The following is a 21,709-nucleotide window of genomic DNA, read 5'->3' as shown; positions in this document are numbered from 1 at the left end:
ATCATTGTCAAAGTGAAGCTTTGGGTGAAGACTATGAACATTCTTGACTGTTATTTATCCATAATATGCTTAGAGATTGGCAATGGGTGGGTGGCTTCACAACTTACATTGAGCCCTACTCTAGTGATCATTTCACTAGGCTGAACTTTGATGTATTTTGCGTTGGAAATCTAAGCCCTTAAGGCTATGTTTGGTTTGAAGGAAGAGGTAGGGAAAGGAAGGAAATATAGGGATACCGATACAAGGTGTGTAAAGGTTTCCCTACCTTTCCCTACATTTTCCTTCAAACCAAACATAACCTAAGAGATAGGGACTTATAAATTTACATAGTACCATAGTAGAAATATTTTCGGGCCCAGCTGGCTACAGGGACAAAATAAGGGCGAAGATGATAGCTGTATTGCAAGGATTGAAAGTGGGTAAATCTTTTTTTTTTTTTGAGAAAAGTGGGTAAATCATTAAACTTGAGAAATATAGTGGTAGAAAGAGACTCAAAGACGGTGGTGGTAGTGGGATGTATGAAAGGTACAGGTCAAGGATTATGATGTTACTGCTTACTGGTATATCATGAGGGAGATCAAACACTTTGCCAAGCATGAAGTAAACAGGGACTACTTTTTTGGGGCTCAAATGTAATCTGGAAATTGATTGATGGGATAATAGGTGGTTGCTTACCAACTATATCAGGGATGCTTGGCATGTTGTACATAACCTTTTTATTATCTTAATAAAATCATTTAGTTAGTCATAAAAGCATAGCTCCAACCTCTTAGTCAAGATCCTCTTTAGTGATCAGTCTGCAAAATCTCAAAATGACATCTTTTTATCAATAAAAGGAAACTTCATTAAGAAAAAGGAAATAGTACAGATTATGAGTAGCCTCGGCTACCCCACTAGGACTTAAAATTGCCAACTATCAACTTTTGACTTTTTAGCCCCTTGTTTAGCTAGCTGATCTGCAAATCCATTTGCTGCTCTTGGAGTCTACTAGGTTAATAATTGCATGTCATTGGATAGGCTTTTAATCTTCTTGATTTTGTTAGAATGCTCGAGTCAGGGGTATTTTGGTCATTCTGGTTTATCTGCTTAAGAGTGAAAGGTCTATTGTATCTGAGTTTAAGTTATGTGTCCCATCTCTTATGAGGGACAAAATGGTCTTTCTTGTAACTCCATGATTTTGAATAAATACAAGTGGGTCGCCTAGGGGAGAAGTGATTTGAGACTCTCTTCTAGTCTGGCGAACTCTCTTTCTCTTCTTCTTTCTCTTTTCTTTCTTCCTCTCTACTTCGACCTAGAATCTACTAGGGTTTACTTACATGGTATCAGAGCTGTAAGGTCGTATTCTCCTTTCTTTCTTGCTGTTGTTCTCTTTCTAGGTTCGCCGCCAACTTTCACAGTCATCTTCATTTTTCGACTAACCTAAGTGGAGGTTCGATAAGGGGCTGAAAAGGAGCTGTCGTTTTGTGGGCCTGGAGGTGAGAATGCCTCCGGTCGTTGTTGTGGTGGTCGTTGAAGTGGTATACTAAACCCTCTATTCAGTGTACGAAGAGGGCTGAAGGTGGACAGCTATGAACACTGCTGTTGTTTGTCCAAGTAAGGGACTTTGAATGCTGTTTTTTTTTTTTTGCTTCAAAAGTTGGTTGTTGTGGAGCTCGGTGTGGCTGATATGCATATCAGTATGCATTTTTCCTCATATGTGTGTTGAAAGAAGAGTTGTCGACTGCTGAAGTTCACGACAGCAGTGGTGTGGTGGTGGTTGTGTCGTGGTAATTGGTGTATCTATGATTCTAAATATTTAAAAGTGAACTCCTAGACCTTGTGTGTAATCAGTTCTGCAGTATGAAGAACAAGTGTCCGATGTAATGACTGAGTGATTTCAGCCTTGGTGTGTTGATGGTGAATGATTTTGCAGTGTGCAGCCCAGGTGTTTGATGTGATGACTGAGTGATTTCAGCCTTAGTGTGTTGATGGTGAATGATTTTGCAGTGTGCAGCCCAGGTGTTTGATGTGATGACTGAGTGATTTCAGCCTTAGTGTGTGGTGTGTAATGTGCATTTGAAGAAGTTGGAGTTGGTGGTATTATAAGTGAGATAAGTCTTGTGAAAGAGTGTGAGGTTGTGTTGTATATTTGAAGGTGAAATAATTAAGATGGCTTCATTTGAAAATGGGAATGACAACAAAACAGGTGTCATGCTTTCTCCAGACTATCTAAGTGTTCAAATGACATCCATCAACTTGAATGGTGAGAATTATGTACCATGGGCAAAATCTGTGGAGGTGTTCTTGAAGGCCAAGAGGAAGGTAAAACATGTGAGAGAGGAGAAACCTCCCTCTGATTCCCCTGGGTTCAGTGACTGGGAACAAGAAGATGCACAGATAATGACATGGCTCTGGAACAGCATGGAACCAAAGATTAGTGTGAATTTCATGTTCCTAGATACAACTAAGGAAATCTGGGATCATGCTAAGAAGTTGTACTCTGGACAAGACAATACAACTAGGGTGTATCAGTTGTATCAAGAGTAGTTCAATTTGAAGCAAGGGAGTCAAAGCTTAGAAGAGTACTATGCAAGTTTGAGGAACATCCGTAATGAGCTCAATGTGTATTACCCTCTAACATCAGATGTTCAGATCCAACAACAGCAACATGAGCAGCTTGATGTGACAAGGTTTCTTGTGGGTTTGAAGGCAGAGTATGAGCCTGTCAGAGCACAAATATTGGGGGGGTCTGCTCTCCCCTCACTTGAAGAAGTTTTTGCCCGTCTTAAGAGGACATCCATTGAGTCGGTAGAGCATTCTTCTCTCTCTGACAGATCTGGTTTGGTAGTGACTAAAGGGGGTGGTCGTGAAAATAGAAGTGGTGGTGGCAGTAGTGGACTCCCAAGCAACCATGGTGGTCACATGTTTAACCAGGCTAGTGGTCGGACTGGAGGCTGGGACTCAGGGGAGGCCGTGGAAAAGGAAGGGGTAATGCCCAGAGAAAGTGTACACATTGTGGTTAAGGGGCACACAGTTAATTTCTGCTATGATTTGCGTGGTCCACCCAACACTTAGGTTAACCATGCTATGACCAAGGGTAGTGGCACAATTACTGAAAGTCAGCAAACTGACCAAATCCCCTCCACATCTGCTTGTGCTTCTGAGAAGGAAATGGTGAGTGTACCGCGTGTAGTATATGAGCAGTAGACCTGTTCATGGGCCGGGTGGCCCGACGGGCCGGCCTGACCCCCGGACGGGATTGAACATGCTTATAGGCCCGCGGGCTTAAATTCGGGCCAAAAAGCCCAGCCCGCAATAAATTCGAGCCGGGCTCGGGTTTTGTCAAAATAGCCCGGCCCGAGCCCAACCCAACCCGACCTAATATTAAACTTAAAATTAGTTATGTGATTATTTCCATTTGAATAAATTTTTTGATTTAAGAATGTAAAATTGTGTTTTAAAATATAAAAGAAAGGAAAAAATACCATCTTGTAGGCCCATTGTTCATTTAAATAGAAAAAAAATACTATATGAATTTTTAATTCTAATTTGAATAGGGAAAATTGTTTTTTTTCAATTAGGTCGGGCTTCGGGCTCGAGCTCGGGCCTAGTATATTTTCATTAGTTTCAAGTGAAAGCCCAACCCGAGCCCGGCCCGGCCCGGCCCGGCCCGGCCCATGAACAGGTCTAATGAGCAGTTCCTTCAAACATCTCAGCAGAACACCGCTACACTTGCCCATTCAGGTATGGCTTGCTTAGCTTCCAAAGCCTCACACTGGATCATTGACTCCGGAGCCTCGGACCATATGTCTGGGACTCTTGATGTATTCTACAACTCAAACAGTTACACTTGCTAATGGTTCTACAACTCCTATCTGTGGTGTTGGTGATGTTGATCTCTCCTCCTTGTCTTTATCATCTGTTTTATATGTCCCTAAGTTCCCTTTTAACCTTATGTCTATTAGCAGATTAATCAAGTCTCTTAATTGTTCTGTAACCTTCTATCCTTCTTCTTGTGTGTTTCAGGATCTCAAGACAGAGAGGAAGATTGGTGGAGGGCATGAAGCAGGTGGATTGTATTACCTTGATGGTAGTGGCCCTCCAGTAGCTTTTTAGTCATCTCTTACTCATCTTCAATGGCACTGCAGACTTGGTCATCATTCTCTCAAGACTTTGAAGTTGTTGGTTCCTTCCTTGAAGCATCTTTCATCGTTAGATTGTGAGTCATGTCAATTGGGAAAACATCGTAGAGTCTCATTTAGTCCAAGAGTTGATAATCGTGTCTCAAGTCCTTTTTCTTTAGTTCATTTTGATGTATGAGGTCCAATTAAAGTGGTATCATACAATGGGTATAAGTATTTTGTAATCTTTGTTGATGACTTTTCAAGGATGACATGGATTTATCTTATGAAAGACCGTAGTGAGTTGTTCCCTATTTTTCAAAAATTTTATGCTGAAATACGCACTAATTTGGTGTTCATATTAAAATTCTTCGCTCCGATAATGCCAAAGAATACAACTCCTCACCATTTCAGCGATACCTAGAATATCATGGGATTATTCATCAAACTTCTTGTGCCTACACCCCACAACAGAACGGTGTAGCTGAACGGAAAAATCAACATCTTCTTGAAACTGCTCGATCCTTGATGATCAACATGAATGTTCCAAAGCATTTTTTGAGTGATGTTGTTCTCACATCCTGTTTTCTGATCAATCGGATGCCCATGTCAATCCTTGGAAGTCAATCTCCTTTCTCCATGTTATTTCCCACTTTATCTCCATTTCCTCTCACCCCAAGAGTCTTTGGTTGTGTTTGTTTTGTTCAACACTTGGGGCCTGGGGTAGACAAGCTAGATGCTCGAGCTACTAAGTGTATCTTTCTTGGCTACTCGAGGACTCAGAAAGGGTACAAGTGTTATAACCCTAAATCCCATAAATCGTTTGTGTGCTCTGATGTCACCTTCTTTGAGTCAGTTCCCTTTTTCTCAGATGCTGGGGTCTCTTCCCCTCTCTCTGTGGTTCCTCTTCCTGTACCTGTTGTGGACACCCTTCCCGTAGCTCCTATTTCTACTACAGATGCACATCCTATGCCTGTTACTACTGAGAGGCCGCCAATCACCCAAGTGTATACCCGCAGAAGTGCATCGAACCCTCCTCCACTTCAGCCCCTGTCGACAGATCCTGCTACTGCTCATTCTCCCTCAGATCTTGATCTTCCTATTGCTCTGCAGAAAGGTAAACGTATTTGTACTTCTCACCCCATTTCACACTATGTTTCTATTGCTCACCTTTCTACTGCTCATTGCAATTTTATATCATTACTCTCATCTGTTCCCATCCCCAAGACTGTCCAGGAAGCTCTTACCTCCCCAGGGTGGCGGCAAGCCATGGAAGAACTCTCTGCTCTACAACATAATCACACGTGTAAATGGGTCTACACAGTGAAGTATCTTCCTGATGGCAGTGTGGAGCGATTGAAGGCAAGGTTAGTGGCCAAGGGTTATTCTCAGTTGTATGGTGTAGACTATATGGAAACATTTTCTCCTGTGGTTAAGATTGGTTCAGTTCGGGTGTTGATTTCATTAGTTGCTATGTATGATTGGCCTCTTGTACAACTTGACATCAAAAATGCCTTCCTACATGGTGATCTCATTGAGGAAGTGTATATGGAGCAACCACTAGGGTTTGTTGCTCAGGGGGAGGCTGGTAAGGTGTGTAGGCTCAAAAAGGCAATTTATGGACTGAAACAATCTCCACGTGCTTGGTTTGGCAGGTTCAGTGAAGTGGTGAAAGCCTTTGGGATGAAACAGTGTCAAGTTGATCATTCTGTGTTCAGCTATAACTCAAAGGATGGAAAAATCTTGCTAATCGTGTATGTGGATGATATTGTCATAACTGGGAGTGACAACAATGGAATCGACAGGTTGAAGAAATTCTTACAGGACCACTTCAATACGAAAGATCTGGGGAAGCTGAAGTATTTCCTGGGAATAGAGGTTGCGAGGTCAAAACATGGGATCAACCTATGTCAGAGAAAATATGTTCTTGATCTACTTGAAGAAACAAGGTTGTTGGGTGCTAAACCAGCAGAGACTCCTATGGAACTCAATGCCAAGTTGAGTGTTGATGCAGGTGAAGAGTTTGATGATCCTGGAAGATATAGAAGGTTGGTGGGAAAGTTGAACTACCTGACCATTACCCGACCAGATATATCATTTGCTGTGAGTGTGGTGAGTCAGTTTATGCAACATCCTCGGGTTCCTCACTGGGAAGCTATTCTGAGAATTGTTAGGTACCTAAAGAGTGCTCCAGGTCATGGTTTGTTATACCAAAATGGAGGAACTCCTGAGATAGTAGGGTACACAGATGTTGATTGGGCCGGTTCTATATTAGACAGGAGATCAACTACAGGGTATTGTACCTCCCTTGGTGGCAATCTTGTAATTTGGAAGAGCAAGAAACAAACAGTGGTGGCAAGAAGTAGTGCAGAAGCAGAGTACAGGGCTATGGCCCATACCACATGTGAACTAGTATGGCTGAAGAACTTGCTACGAGAGATGGGATTTTCAGTTGACAAACCCATGAAACTATACTGTAATAACCAAGTTGTTGTTCACATCTCTTCCAATCCCGTCTTCCATGAGAGAACTAAGCATATTGAGGTTGATTGTCACTTTGTAAGAGAGAAAGTAATAAGTGGGGTGATAACCACATCTCATGTGAGCTCAGGAAATCAGTGGGCAGATTTCTTCACAAAGGGATTGTCTCGGGGAAGAATAGATTACATTTGTAACAAGCTGGGACTATATGATATATACTCTCCGGCTTGAGGGGTAGTGTTAGAATGCTCGAGTCAGGGGTATTTTGGTCACTCTGGTTTATCTGCTTAAGAGTGAAAGGTCTATTGTATCTGAGTTTAAGTTATGTGTCCCATCTCTTATGAGGGACAAAATGGTCTTTCTTGTAACTCTATGATTTTGAATAAATACAAGTGGGTCGGCTAGGGGAGAAGTGATTTGAGACTCTCTTCTAGTTTGGCCGAACTCTCTTTCTCTTCTTCTTCTTCTTCTTTCTCTTTTCTTTCTTCCTCTCTACTTCGACCTAGAATCTACTAGGGTTTACTTACAGATTTCATTTCTGAAAAGCCAGGGGTTTTTTCATTTTGCTTTAGCCATCTTATAACCACTTTGGAGTTGCCTTCCACAACTAGCTTTCTCACTCCCAAATCCATAGCATTTTTTATCCCTAAAGCCACTGCCTTTAGTTCAGCTGTAGTGGAATCTCCCATTCCAATAGGGCCGAGTATAACCCCACTACAATCCCCTTGTCATTTCTTATCACTCCTCCAATTCCAGACCTTCCCGAATTACCAAAGCTGCTTCCATCAAAGTTAAATTTGAGAAAACCAGATTCGGGGGAGGGGGGTCCCAGTCCCTTAAGACCTTATTTTTTACTGATGAAGAGGAAGCAACTGTTCTCCAGTTCCTGATTATGTCAACCACAGTAAGTCCGAGAATAATCCCAGAGATTTTACCCACGATGTCACCTTTCCATAATTCTTTCTATCTTCTCTTCCTTGCACCTTTTCGTCTCTTCAAAAAATTCTCAGATTTATTTCCTCCCACAACACCCAAATCACTGCTGCCCTTGTGCATCTCCATAGTTTCCTCTCTCTTCTTTTTGGCCATCTGAAGATAGAGGAGTCAAACAGCATTTCCAAGCTCACTGGGGTATCCCACCTGCATCCAAAGAGATAGAAGAACCAATCCCAAATACTGCTAGCAACAGGGCAGGAGACAAGAATATGAAAAGCAGTCTCACCATTCAACTTACACAAACAGCACCAATTAGGTGAAAGGCACCAGCCAGGCCTCTTCCTCTGCAATCTCAAAATGACATTTCAACCACCAAACAAAATACTTGGTCCAATAAGGTTAGTGTGGGAATGGAGTCACATTGCATTAGATAGCTTGTGTACCAACAATTATTGGTACAAGGTGGAGAGTTTGAAAATCAGTATCAGCTAAAGGAACCTGAAGTTCCAACTGAAGAAAAGGTTGAGGATTCGTATTATATTCCCTATGAAGACTCTTGTGAGTTTAGTTTGATAAGATGATGGTTTTTTGTGCTTTGAAGGGTGACAAAGAGCCTTGTTTGAGTCATAATCTTTTCTACCAAGTGCACTATTGCTAATCATTGTGCCAAACTTATTATAGACCTTCACAATGACAAAAATGTAATTTCCCAAGAAACTGTGAATAAGATCAACCTTCTACTTCCTCCATTCTCAGTGAAGGTAACTGCCCAAAGCCGAAGGTTCATTCTCTGCAAACTTTCATTCTCCACCATTCACAGTGAGGTTAGGCATTTGGTGTTGCTCTGTTTGAAAGTTTCACCTCAAATGTCGCTTTGTTGTCTCAGACATCACTTTGCCTCTCCATCACCTCAGACATTTTGCTCATTCTCCCTTTCGGACCAACAGAAGAGACAATGAAACTTCAAGCGAAAGTTACATGACAATAGTACACTTTACACACTGGTTTCAAGATGGAGTGGAGGGAAAGAGCTTTCAAACTGGCTGGAAAATGGAGGAAGCAAATGAAGATAGAAGCGAAGGATTTCATTGCTAAAGAAACAAAAACAAGAGGTTTTGACACATTGAAATTGCAATAAGGGAAGAAGGCTACAGTTTTTCTGACGGAAGGAGATCTACAATGGTTTAAATTCTTTCTGATAGGGGTCTGCATATCGTTTAGAGTACAAGAGTGAAGTTTAAAGAGCCATCGGAAGTTCCTCAAAGTGGAAACAAGGACCAACAGAAAAGGATGGTTCATTGCTCTGACTGAGTGGTTTGGAAACAGCAAGAGATAGATGATCTGCTTTCCAAAGGGAAAACAGAGATTGGGGTGGGATAAAATCTTGGAAGTCTTACAGGGCTTTCAGCAGAGGAACCATCTGGTTAATATTGACACAGAGCTGGATTTAAAAGAACAAATCAAGGAACAAATGAAGGGAGATAAAATGGAGGCGAGTAACACAATTACGCAGGAGGGAATGGTAGACCAATTTGGTTTAAGCCATTTGTTCCGGAGGTGAACCGGACCGGGTCAGCTCTGTTAGAATGTTAGAGTGATGTTCGGCTGATAAGAGTTCTTATTAGCCCATTCTTATGTTTAACTTATCTTGTAACTGGGCTTGTGTTAATGGGCCTAATCCTGTTTAATGATTTAAGTCATCTGGGTGTCCCATCACTAATCAGGGGCATCCCAGTAATTTCTTGTACCTTGTACTATATTCATCTATAAATAAAGAACTGGTCGACTGGCTAGTACAGTTCGACATTTTCAGCATCTCTTCTTCTTCTCCTCTTCTCTGCTACTTCGACTACAGTGGTTCAGCTTTCATGGTATCAGAGCATTGAGCACTTTCCTGGTTACTGCCGACGCCATCTCATCTTTCTTGCTGTAGTTCACCTTTTTTTTTATCTGGGTTGCTGCTGTGAAACCCTAGGGTTGCAGGAGAACAACACAAGGTTCGACCTAGGGTTTCCCTTGGTTGTAGGGCGCAAGGGAGGTAAGACCCTGAAGCTGGAGTCCTACTAGTTTCTAGTAGTTAGCAGCTATTCGGCTGCTAAGAAGAGGTCTGTATAGGACAGACCTAGTTGAGGACTGATTTCAGCAGTCCTAGTGTTGTCTGTAAGGAGGGGAACTCCCTTTACAGTAGCAGTACTCGAAGTGCAAAGTGGAGTCTACATAGCACAGGTCGGTTACCAGCCCAGAACATTTTTTGCTGCTGTAACAGAGCTGCTTCAGAACTGTGACAGTCTCGGCAAGTCTGAAACTGTGTTGCGAGCTGTCAGGACCTGCTGAGGTTACTTCAGCTAATCAGAACCTGCATCAGAACTGGTTCAGAAAAACCTTTACAAGACTGTGGCGACTTCAGTTACTGATCATTTCCAGGTCGGTTACCAGCCCTACTCCAGCTCTGTGAACTGGTTCAGTTACAGAATTTTTTTCTTGCTGCTGTACCCGAACTGGTTTAGTCCAAGTGAAGCCTATCCGGTGTGCTACCAGCACTGTGAACTCTGAGGTGAAGCCTATCTGTGTGCTATCAGCATTGTGAACTCTGTGACTACTTTGGCCAGCCCTAACCAGAACCACCAACAGTACTGTAAACAACTCCTTGACCGAAGTTAGGATGTCATCACTATCCAGTGAAGTTTCTTCTAAAGATAACAGACCTCTTATAAGGTCTTCAAACCTAGAGAACCCTAATCTGCATAGCTTGCAGATTACAAGTGTGCTATTGGATGAGTATAACTTTAGAGAGTGGTCTGTCTCAGCAAGACTGTTTATTACCTCTCGTGACCTCACTGGCTATTTGGATGGAGACAAGAAACAACCAGAAATTGGCAGTCCTGAATACACCGTGTGGCGTAAGGAAAATGCCACAGTCATGTCTTGGTTGCTGGCCTCTATGACTCCTAGGGTGGCCAGAACTGTTCATCACTTCCCCACAGCTGCTAAAATTTGGGAGAAAGTATCTAAGACATATGGCCAGAAAAAGAACAATGCTAGAATCTACAGGCTGAACCAAGACATTGCAGCCCTAAGGCAAGGAGACATGTCCGTGGCAACCTACTTTGCAACACTGGAAGGCCTCTGGGAAGAGCTTGACCACCATTTGATTTTGGATTGGGAAAATGCTAATGATAAGGGGAGGCATGATAAGCAGATTGAGGAGGGCAGAGCCTTCAAGTTTCTGGCGGGTCTTGACCCTGTATATGAAGGTATAAGGTCACAGATTCTAGGGAGAGATGAATTACCTGAGCTTCACCATGTCTACTACCTGGTGAGGAATGAAGAAGTAAGGAGAAAGGAGATGCAAGTTGACTCCCAGACATAGTCAACAGAACAACCTGGAGAGCATTCAGCCTTAGTCTCCACTAAGGGGAATAGATTTTCAGACAAGAAGTCCCTCAACTGTACACATTGTGGTGGTGAGAAACACACAAAGGAGAAATGTTGGGTCTTGTACCCTCATCTGAAGCCAGCTGCTCTGAGAAAGGACAAAAGGCAACAGAAGGGCCACACAGCAAGTGGGAATCTTGCCACCAACAACGGTAGTGACAACTCACAGAGTATTCAGACAGTGTCATCTTCCACCGCAAGGCAGGCTGCCGACTCCTCTGGACCAAGTACTTTGGGCTTCACAGCTAGTGAGGTAGAGATTCTCAGTCGGGCATTAGCCCGTCTGAAGAACAATTCTTTAGCTTCCACCTCTCTTGCCAAATCAGGTACAGCCTCTGCATTTAGTGCATCTAGTTCCATTAATTCTACCTCTTGGGTGATTGATTCCGGAGCCACTGACCATATGACACATATGTCCTCCTTATTCTCCACATATCATTTGTTGTCTGGCCAGGATAAGATGAGAGTAGCTGATGGGTCCCTCTCCACCATCTCTGGAAAGGGGGTGGTTGACCTAAGCAAGGATCTCTCTCTTAAATCAGTCCTACATGTTCCTAGTCTTACCTCAAATCTGTTGTCTGTTTCAAAGCTTACAAAAAACTTGAACTGCAGTATAACTTTCTTTCCTTCTCATTGTGTCTTCCAGGACAGATTGACGAGGAGAACGATTGGGAGTGGTCATGAGTATGGGGGCCTCTACTACTTTGATGAAGATGTCAGCTCAGCCATGCAAGCTTCTACTACTAGTCCGGAGAGTGTGGAGTCAATAGCTAGGCTGCACTTGTGGCATGCTAGGCTAGGTCATTTGTCCTTTTCTTCCTTAGCAATGTTGTTTCCCGAATTATGTAAGGGCATTTCGAGTCAAAGTTTAATTTGTGATGTGTGTCAAATGTCAAAACAATGTAGATCAATGTATCCAATTTCTAGTAATGAAATTCAAGCCTCTTTTGACTTGGTTCATTCTAATGTTTGGGGTCCTTCACCCATCGTTTCCATTGATGGCTTCCGTTACTTCATCAGTTTTATTGACCATTATTCTCGGTGCACTTGGATTTATCTATTGAAAGGACGTGAAAAAGTTCCCCGGATAACTATGATGTTTTGCAAGATGGTTGAAACACAATTTGATAAAAAGATCAAGCAATTCCGTTCAGACAATGCAGCTGAATACTTTGAAAGATCCCTGAACTCATTCATGGAAGATGCAGGCATGTTACATCAATCATCGTGTGCTTACACTCCTCAGCAAAATGGGGTCGCTGAGCGCAAGAACAGACATCTATTGGAGACAGCTCGAGCCCTTCTTTTCCAGCACAATGTGCCCAAGCAATATTGGTCTCAAGCTGTTCTCACTGCATCATACCTGATAAATCGGATGCCATCTAAGGTACTGGGTATGAAGACCCCTTTCTCTGTTTTGTGTCCCACTCTTCCAGAATTTCCTCTTCCCCCGTGGGTTTTTGGTTGTACATGCTTCATACATGTGAAAGATCCAAAGAAGACCAAGCTGGATCCTAAGGCTACAAAGGGAATATTTTTGGGGTACTCTCCTATGCAGAAGGGGTATAAGTGTTATGATCCTGTCTCCAAGAAAAAATATGTCACTAGGGATGTAGTCTTTTTTGAGTTTCAACCCTATTTCAAGTCTTCTCAGAATCCTCTTCAGGGGGAGAGTAGTGGGTTGGAAGAGGATTCTCATTCTCCCTTCTTTTTTGTTCCCATTTCAGCACCTTCCACTACTACTAGCTATAACATTCCGGGTCAACCTAGTGAGACTTCCACTGTGCCCGTTGCTTCTCCAGATTCGGCTGATACTTCTGAAGGTTCCAGTAAACAAGAGAAAGAGATACTTACATACAGTAGAAGGAAGAAGGCCCCTCAACCTCATGATTGCAACCAGTTGAACTCAGATCAATCTGTCTCTGCAATCCAAGGTAATTCTGATTCACTCAATTCAGATTTGGATCTTCCTATTGCTCTCCGTAAGCCTGTTCGTTCTTGTACCACTCGGCATCCCATAGCCGATTATGTTTTTTACTCACATTTATCCCCTGCCTATCATTCCTTTGTGTCTGCTCTTTCCTCTGTATGTGTCCCTTCCAGGTATTCAGAGGCGGCATCTGATCCAAGGTGGAAAGAAGCCATGAATGAGGAGATGAAAGCCCTAATGAAAGCAAGGACATGGGAATTGGTGGACCTACCAGAAGGGAAAGGCACTGTTGGGTGCAAGTGGGTATTCACAGTAAAGCACAGGGAAGATGGGTCAGTTGAGAGGTACAAGGCCAGACTCGTGGCAAAGGGGTTTACACAAAAGGAAGGAATTGACTACAAGGAAACCTTTGCCCCAGTAGCAAAGCTCAACACAATCAGGGTTCTACTATCACTAGCAGCAAAATTCTCTTGGGAACTTCATCAGCTGGATGTGAAGAATGCCTTCCTAAATGGTGATCTTCATGAAGAGGTATTCATGGAACCCCCACCTGGATATGATGCTGGAAAGAAGGTATGTAAACTAAGGAAAGCATTATATGGTTTGAAGCAATCTCCCCGGGCATGGTTTGAGAGACTTTGTTTGGCCATGAAGAAAGTCGGGTACACTCAGAGCAGTGCAGATCATACATTGTTTACAAGGAGACAGGATGACAAACTTACAGCACTCATTGTGTATGTGGATGATATGGTGATTACTGGAAATGATGTGAGAGAGATGAAAAGGCTGAAGGAGTTCTTAGCTTCAGAGTTTGAGATCAAAGACCTGGGAAATCTGAGATACTTTCTTGGAATTGAAGTTGCTAGATCAAGAGAAGGAATCTACATATGTCAAAGAAAGTATGTGCTAGATCTCCTAGAGGAAACAGGCATGATGGGGTGTAGGCCAGCAGACACTCCAATAGAACCAAGCCATGGATTACAAGAATCAATGGGTGAGGAATACTGTGATAAGGAAAGGTACCAAAAGTTGGTAGGAAAACTGATATACTTATCCCTTACTCGGCCAGACATTGCCTATGCAGTGCATGTTGTCAGTCAATTCATGCACTCACCAAAGACCCCTCATATGAGAGCAGTGGAAAGAATCCTCAGATACTTGAAGACTTGCCCAGGGAAAGGAATTTTATTCAGAAAAAACAGCAGACTTGAAATTGAAGCCTACACTGATGCTGATTGGGCTGGGTCTGTTGGAGACAGAAAATCAACCTCAGGTTACTGTACATTCTTGGGAGGAAACCTAGTCACATGGCGTAGTAAGAAGCAGAATGTTGTGGCTAGATCAAGTGCAGAAGCAGAATACCGGGCTATGGCACACGGGGTTGCTAAACTCTTATGGCTCAGGACTCTCCTTAATGAGCTTGGTATCAAGACAGAGGGTCCTCTCAAGCTGTATTGTGATAATAAAGCTGCTATCAACATTGCCAACAATCCTGTGCAGCATGACAGGACAAAACATATTGAAATTGATCGACACTTTGTCAGAGAGAGAATTATTTCAGGAGAACTCTGTGTGCCTTATACTCCATCAGAGATGCAGATTGCAGATGTATTAACTAAAGGGCTGGCATCAACGAAGTTCAAGGACATACTTGGCAAGCTAAACATGATTGATATCTATGCTTAGCTTGAGGGGGAGTGTTAGAATGTTAGAGTGATGTTCGGTTGATAAGAGTTCTTATTAGCCCATTCTTATGTTTAACTTATCTTGTAACTGGGCTTGTGTTAATGGGCCTAATCTTGTTTAATGATTTAAGTCATCTGGGTGTCCCATCACTAATCAGGGGCATCCCAGTAATTTCTTGTACCTTGTACTATATTCATCTATAAATAAAGAACTGGTCGACTGGCTAGTACAGTTCGACATTTTCAGCATCTCTTCTTCTTCTCCTCTTCTCTGCTACTTCGACTACAGTGGTTCAGCTTTCAAGCTCTTTAGAATTGAACCTCTCAAAGTCATGTGACAACTTAAGTGGGCATGTGCCCCACTTAAGTGCTATGGGTGATGGAATCAGGATCGTCCCCATTGATCAAAGGAAAAGCCCCTGTTTTAGCCCCCCCCTCAAAGACTTCTGGCCCAACGGTTTGTGTCCCCATTCAAATGCTGTTGAGGAGGCATGAGTTCTTTTAAAAGAGCCACATAACTCCAGTTCTGTTCTAGTTTAGACTTTAGACCTTGGTTCAGACTGGTCCATTGATAATAAAGGTTCACCCAGGTTCGACTTTGATCCCACCACCTCTGCCTAAGAGGCCTTGTGGGCCCATGCATTAAAATCAAAATAGTTTGAAAATTTATCCTTTAAAGAAAGTATTCCGGTTTCCTCCGACTTTTCAGTTTCCAAAACTCTAGCTTCACCTCCACATTTCCTGCAATCCACCCAGCTTAATCCATGTGGCACCCAGTACGCACATCTTCTCCTACCTTTGACTCAGAGTTCCAGACTAATGCTTCAGCTTCCGACATGAGCCAGTACTGTACATATTTGTATTTGTACTCTTTCCAAACTGAGCCATAGTTTCTATTTTGTAACCAGCTGCTATTTTAGGAGTTCCCCATTTTTTAAGTGGTCTATAATTAATAGTTTCCTATTTTGTTTAAGGAACTGTTAGCTCAAATCAACTACTATTTTGCTAAGTTTCTAAGATTCTACTTGGGAGCCAGCTGCAACTTTAGTAATTGCTAAATTTCACTTTAAGGAGTTATATATATATATACACAGAGAGAGAGAGAGAGAGAACAACACAACTGAAGGAGTTCATTTTTCTTCTCCATAGCTGCCCTTTTCTCCCCTCTTGAAATCACAGTTGGAGAAACACATGACTTTAACTTCATTATTTTCTAGTAGTTTGATAGTTCTCTATTACCAGAAAAATAACTAGCAATTATTCTCTAGATTTCCTCCAACTTTTCAGTTTCCAAAACTCTAGCTTCACCTCCATGTTTCCTGTGATCCACCCAGCTTGAAATCAGAGTTGGAGAAACACATGACTTCCTCTTTAACTTCGTTATTTTCTAGTAGTTTGGTAGTTCTCTATTACCAGAAAAATAACTAGCAATTATTCTCTAGACTTCCTCCGACTTTTCAGTTTCCAAGACTCTAGCTTCACCTCCATGTTTCCTGTGATCCACCCAGCTTAATCCACATGGCATCCAGTACACCACATCATATTCTTCTATCTTTAACTCAGTTCCAGAGTAATGCTTCAGCATCCGACATGAACCAGTACTGTACATATTTGTATTTGTACTCTTTCCAAACTGAGCCATAATTTTCTATTTTTGAAACCAGCTGCTATTTTTAGGAGTTTTCCATTTTTAGATGGCCTATAATTAATAGTTTCCTATTTTGTTTAAGGAACTGTTAGCTCAAATCAACTACTATTTTGCCAAGTTTCTAACAGGGCCTCCAGTGCTTCTCCTTGGAAGGCTATCCACAAAATTCTTCCACTTTTTTTGTCCCATACCAGGTATGATGTCATTTCAGGAAACAAAATCAGATTTTGGGAGGACCTTTGGTTAGGAGAAACTCCTTTAATGGAGTCTTTTCCTTCCTTGTTTGCTATCTCATCCTTCAAAGGTAGACCTTTATCTGAGTTCTTGGTCCATTGATCCATTCCCCTTCTCAGTTTGGAGTTGGTTGGAATTTGGGTTTCTGTAAGAATGTGAGGGATTCAGAGATGGATCTTGTGTCACAATTGCTTCTTTTGTTGGATGGAGTCTTTCTAGATAACAGCAGAGTGGATAGCCGACTATGGATGGGTAAATCCTCCGGTAATGTTACTTGTGCTTCCTTTTTCAAAATGCTGGTCTCTCCTCCAGTACTTCCTATGCCCTTCCCTGTAAAGGAAGTGTGGTGTCATCCAATCCCCCCTAGGTGAGTGCTTTTTGTTGGGAGGTTTACCATGGTGCAATCAACACATGATTTATTACAGAGAAGGAGACCTAGTTGGTGCTTTTCTCCAAACTGTGTGAATCAAAGGAGACCTACCCATTTCCTGTCCTCTTGCTTGATGTATTTGGGAATGGTTTTTTTACTTGTTTGGTTGCAGGTGGAACACTCCTATCAGCCTGGATAGATTGTTTGATCCCTTGACTTTCAGCTGGCCAAGGAAGCGGGGAAGGCTACTTTGGAAGTGCACAAGAGCTCCAGTGGTCTGGACATTGTGGGAAGAAAGAAACCAGAAAATTTTTTAGGAGAAAAAAAGAAGCAAAGAGGCTCTGATTGATTTTTTTTTTTATCAATAGGCTCTGATTGAAATCATAATGATAAAGGTAACACATTGGGTGAAGACAACAAACCTGTTTCTTGACTTCACCTTTGATGATATTATCAGACAGTGGGATTCAATTGCAGCATCATCTTCAGCAAAGAAAAAACATATGGTAAAATGGGAACCTCCAATGGATGGTTTCTTCAAATTGAATTTTGATGGGAGCTGTATTGGCAATCCAGGTGCTGCTGGAATGGGAGGAGTAATAAGAAACGGCAAAGGAAAATTGGTGTCTTGTACTCTGGGTCTATAGGGCAAGGGGACTCCACGGGTGCAGAACTAAAGGCAGCTGTATTTGGGGTCCAAAAGGCATGGGAGACGGGGATTAGGAAGTTGTTGATTGAAAGAGATTCAAACTTCAAAGGTGATCATAAGCTGGCTGAAAGATAATGACAAAGTCCCATGGTATTTCAGGAATGAGGTTAAGAAATTTAAAAGATATTCAAAAGATATGCAGGTGATGTTGCAATGGGTCCCTAGATCAGCAAACTGCTTAACTGATCATTTTGCTAAGCAAGGGATCAATAGAGGGAATTGTTTTTGGGCTCATTTATAACTGTAAGAAAATGCTGTGCTATTGTCTCGTGACTATGGTGTAGCCGAGGCTCATCTTTGTATTGTAAAGTTATTTCTATTTTAATAAAATATTTTTCTGTTGCTGATCAAAAAAAAAACTATTCTTAGAAGTTTCTAAGATTCTACTTAGGAGCATAGTTTTCAAGGCGCCAAGGTGAGGCTAGGCGACAGGGGGGCGCATAGTCGCCTAGGCGATGGATTTTTTTATGTAGAAAACATAGATCCTGGGGTAGTTCCCTAGGTACCATAACCATACTTCATAAGAAAAGTATAGAGTTCATGTTGAAGTATAGAAAATCCACATATTAATGAGAAGAAGAAAAAGAAGGAAAAGAACATTCAAAAAATATAAGGGCTGAACCCTTATTTTTGTTATAGGAAAAGAAGAAAAAAAGTAGTAGTAGAAAATGTGTTGATTAGACAAAATTTTAAGTTCTTCCTTAGTTATTAGTTCAGGTTTTAAAGTCTTTGAGGGTTCAATACAGCATTTAGCAATGTTTGTATTGATTAAACCCTAACAAATAAGAAAATAATAAAAAGAAATTAGTATATAAACACACAAAATGAATATTTTAGTTTAATAGTGCCTATTTTATAATTATAATGTCAAAAAATAAAGAATAAAAAGTATTTTATAATACATAGTACAAAACTGCTTGGCGATTTGGTGAGGCAAGCCTGAAAGGGCGCCTTGTCATCCGCCTAGGTGTCGCCTTGACAACTATGCTTAGGACCCATCTGCGACTTTAGTAATTGCTATATATATATGTGTGTGTGTGTGTGTGTGTGTGTGTAGAACAACACAACTGAAGGAGTTAGTTTTTCTTCTCCATAGCTGCCCTTTTCTCCCCTCTTGAAATCAGAGTTGGAGAAACACATGACATCCTCTTTAACTTTGTTATTTTCTAGTAGTTCAGTAGTTCTCTATTACCAGGAAAATAACTAGCAATTATTCTCTAGATTTCCCCTTAGGTTTAAAGCATATTTTGCTGGTTTTTAGAGCAAGGCTATCCATCAACATTGTAGGTTTACCTTCTGTCTACCAGGCCCTACATTACCACCCTTCCCAACTGGGACCAGCATTAGGTGATGGCATTTTAAACAGTCAAATGCAAAGTTTTTTTTTTTATCAGCAACACAGAAATGATTTCATTAATAATAAATAGGCATGAGTACAACAAGAGGTTGTGAAAAGAGAAGAAAAACACAGCCATAGAATAGCTGATCCCACCCAGATATTACAATTGAGCCCAATACAAAAGTTCTGCAACAAAGGAATTTGTTATAACCTCATGGAGGGAAAGAAAAAGAATAATGGAACACTTTGTTCACCAAAACATCAATGAAATTGTTAGAAATATCTGACTTCTAAAACATCAACCAACTTGGGTAGACAACATAACTAGATGGACTGGAACATGGGAAGCCTTCTTACTGCCAAAACATGAGGGAACCCGGAACTGGTGAAAGCATCCATATATAATGAAGCTTAGCATTAGAACTATAGAGGCGTTTGACAATATCTTAATTGTATCGGATGTTTGTAGTGCATTGGTTTCCAAAAATTGGTAAAGGATGTGGGAATGGAATAGGTGCACCACTAGGATCTTTGGCTTTAACTGTATAATTAATAAACTGCCCATAAGTCAAAGAAAATAAAAGAAATATAAAATAAATAACAAGAGCAGTAAATACCCACAAGCCATTATACATGCAATTATGTGGGCATATGGGAAGAAAGAAATAACTGCACTTTTTTAGGTTTTTAGATCAGAAAAGCTCCTCTCACCACACCTATTGATGACAACCAAAGCCAAGGTTTCTGCCCTCCTGACAAACACAAGTATTGTCAAGTTTTGCTCACCTCCTTGGGAGTGGAAGGGAATTCAGCCAATGTAGGTGGAGGTCTGAGAACTGGGAGGAGCCCTTGGTGTTTGGTGGACTACCTTAGGGGTTAAGATGGAACAGAAAAGCCTGTGACTTGATGAAAGAGGGAATTAAATTCTCTCTTTCATATTAGGTAGTAGATATATTCCAATACAATACTCATTAGTTTTTCTCAAAAAAAATATAAAAGAAGAAAAAGAAAAAATAAAAAGAGGAAAGGGGAAAAATATGAACACGTACCTTTACCATAGAGATTAGAGAATGTAAAATCTGAATAAAATCTGTTGCCATGCACTCCTTTAGCTGTGACAAATGAGTGTATCTACTATTGTATTCCATGCTTTGTTGCACAATATATCTGGATTGTTTCCTTCTATAGGCTTGTGAATAACTACTTTCACAGATCCCAAATTCAATGTACCTTCCATTCCCGCAGGCATAAGTTTACCAGTTCCAGTAAGAGTAATTGGTACCACTGGTACTCCAGTCTTTGCTGCAATACTAAATGCACCTTTCTACATATCAAGGCCATGGAGAAAAAACATAGATTTTAGAACACAATCAAGGGATGTAGTAGAAATTAAATTTTCCATTATTTTGTAGTGTGGAAATAATAGCCCTTAATGTTTTCTTCTAATCTCATTCTATACTTCTTTCCCTTTCTGATGCAGAAGCTGAGTTCAAGTTTCCAAAGGCTTCAACTAAGAGGAAGTTCACCAAGGTTGACTTCATATATGCTCGAGGATTTTTCTCTCTCATTAAGTGTGTTAACCTAATAGAAGATTCATGGGGTCCCCATGTAGGAATAGCCTGGTATTATTGATTTTTATGTAGGATCATTTATTAGTAATACAGAAAACTAACAGACCCATTTGTTATTTCTCTAATTTGTGAGTTCAACTTTATGCTTTTGTTGGTACTAATACAGAAAATCAACAGATATTGCAAGCATGAGTGATACTGAATGAGAATGAAGAGCTAACCTTGAAAGCTCCAATCTTCCCATCTTTGCTCCGCGTACCCTCTGGGAAGAAAAAGACAGATGCACCCTTTCTCACCAAATCCATGCAGCGCTTAAGACAGTCCTGCATTTGAAAAGTCAATAAAATTTCAAAGACCCTTTACTTTATTTATGTGCTCAACACAATCAATATCACTTATCAAAAAAGGGGGAGAAAAAAAAATAACATTAATTCACCATAAATTCTTATTTGAAGCAAAGAAAAACATAAACAATAAATAGAAAAGGAAACAAAACTACCATTTGACTTCTGCTGTCCATTCGCTTCAAAGGAATAGTTCCCATGAGGAACATTGCCCATCCAATAACAGGAAAGGCAAAGATTCCAGTCTTGCTGATAAACTTGAAGCTTCTACCAAGAATCAAAAGGGTATAGATATCCAAAAAGCTCTGGTGGTTGGAAACATACACAGCAGGGGTATCAGGACTTGGTAAATTCTCCAATCCCTCAAACTCAACCTTAAAGAAGGGAAAAACAGTTAAAGTTGCCCAAGTCTTGGCAATAAGGTGATGTGCTTTTCTTCGGTATCGATCAAATAGGATCACAAAAGGATGTATCACCAACATAAAGACAAACATAAAAATGGCAACAACGGCAGTGACAGCATAAAAGAAAATTCCCCTAATTTTTGACCCCAGTTGATATTCTGCCAACCATAATACAACAATTAAAAGTCATAAAAGAGCAAATAGGTAAAAATGAAAAGAAAGGAAAAGAAGGAATATCATCAAGGGTTAACATCTAAACCTGTTAATGAGTAGGCGGCATCAGGAGATCCAACTCCAGCAAGTTCTGATCTTACAATAATATTTCTGGAAATTCTACACTGATTTTGCAAATTAATGTGATAATATGGTCTGCAGCTCTCCAACTTTTGGCCCCAAAGCTCCCACTTCAAACCAATAGGTTTCCTTGGAAAGCCTAAAACATACATTTTAATACCAGTAGAAGGGTTAATCTTAATCAAGTTAGACAAAATGCACTTTTTTTATGGATAAAGACAAGTGCACT

The 21,709-nt window shown here is 41.0% G+C and overlaps 1 protein-coding gene across 10 annotated transcripts in view; it reads right to left on the bottom strand.

Annotated features, from left to right (window-relative positions):
• Nucleotides 1-21,709, bottom strand: part of LOC104597385 (1-acyl-sn-glycerol-3-phosphate acyltransferase LPAT1, chloroplastic-like) — a 28,073-nt gene that overhangs the window by 424 nt on the left and 5,940 nt on the right. For 8 of the 10 annotated variants that reach the window (XM_088891608.1, XM_019197830.2, XM_019197836.2 and 5 more), the window contains 4 exons: nt 21,446-21,619; nt 20,938-21,344; nt 20,660-20,761; nt 19,917-20,191 (listed from right to left, as the gene is read on the bottom strand). In XM_088891608.1, the coding sequence (XP_088747734.1) occupies nt 19,976-20,191; nt 20,660-20,761; nt 20,938-21,344; nt 21,446-21,619 (899 nt within the window). In that variant the 3' untranslated portion in view covers nt 19,917-19,975. Of the gene's footprint in view, nt 1-18,998; nt 19,409-19,916; nt 20,192-20,659; nt 20,762-20,937; nt 21,345-21,445; nt 21,620-21,709 lie in introns of those variants that run through there. The other 2 variants (XM_088891606.1, XM_088891612.1) reach the window with 2 other exon arrangements.

Source organism: Nelumbo nucifera, chromosome 7, assembly GCF_055504915.1.
Source record: "Nelumbo nucifera cultivar China Antique chromosome 7, China Antique-T2T, whole genome shotgun sequence".
Taxonomy (NCBI): Eukaryota; Viridiplantae; Streptophyta; class Magnoliopsida; order Proteales; family Nelumbonaceae; genus Nelumbo; species Nelumbo nucifera.
This window is presented reverse-complemented; position numbering and strand designations above follow the sequence as displayed.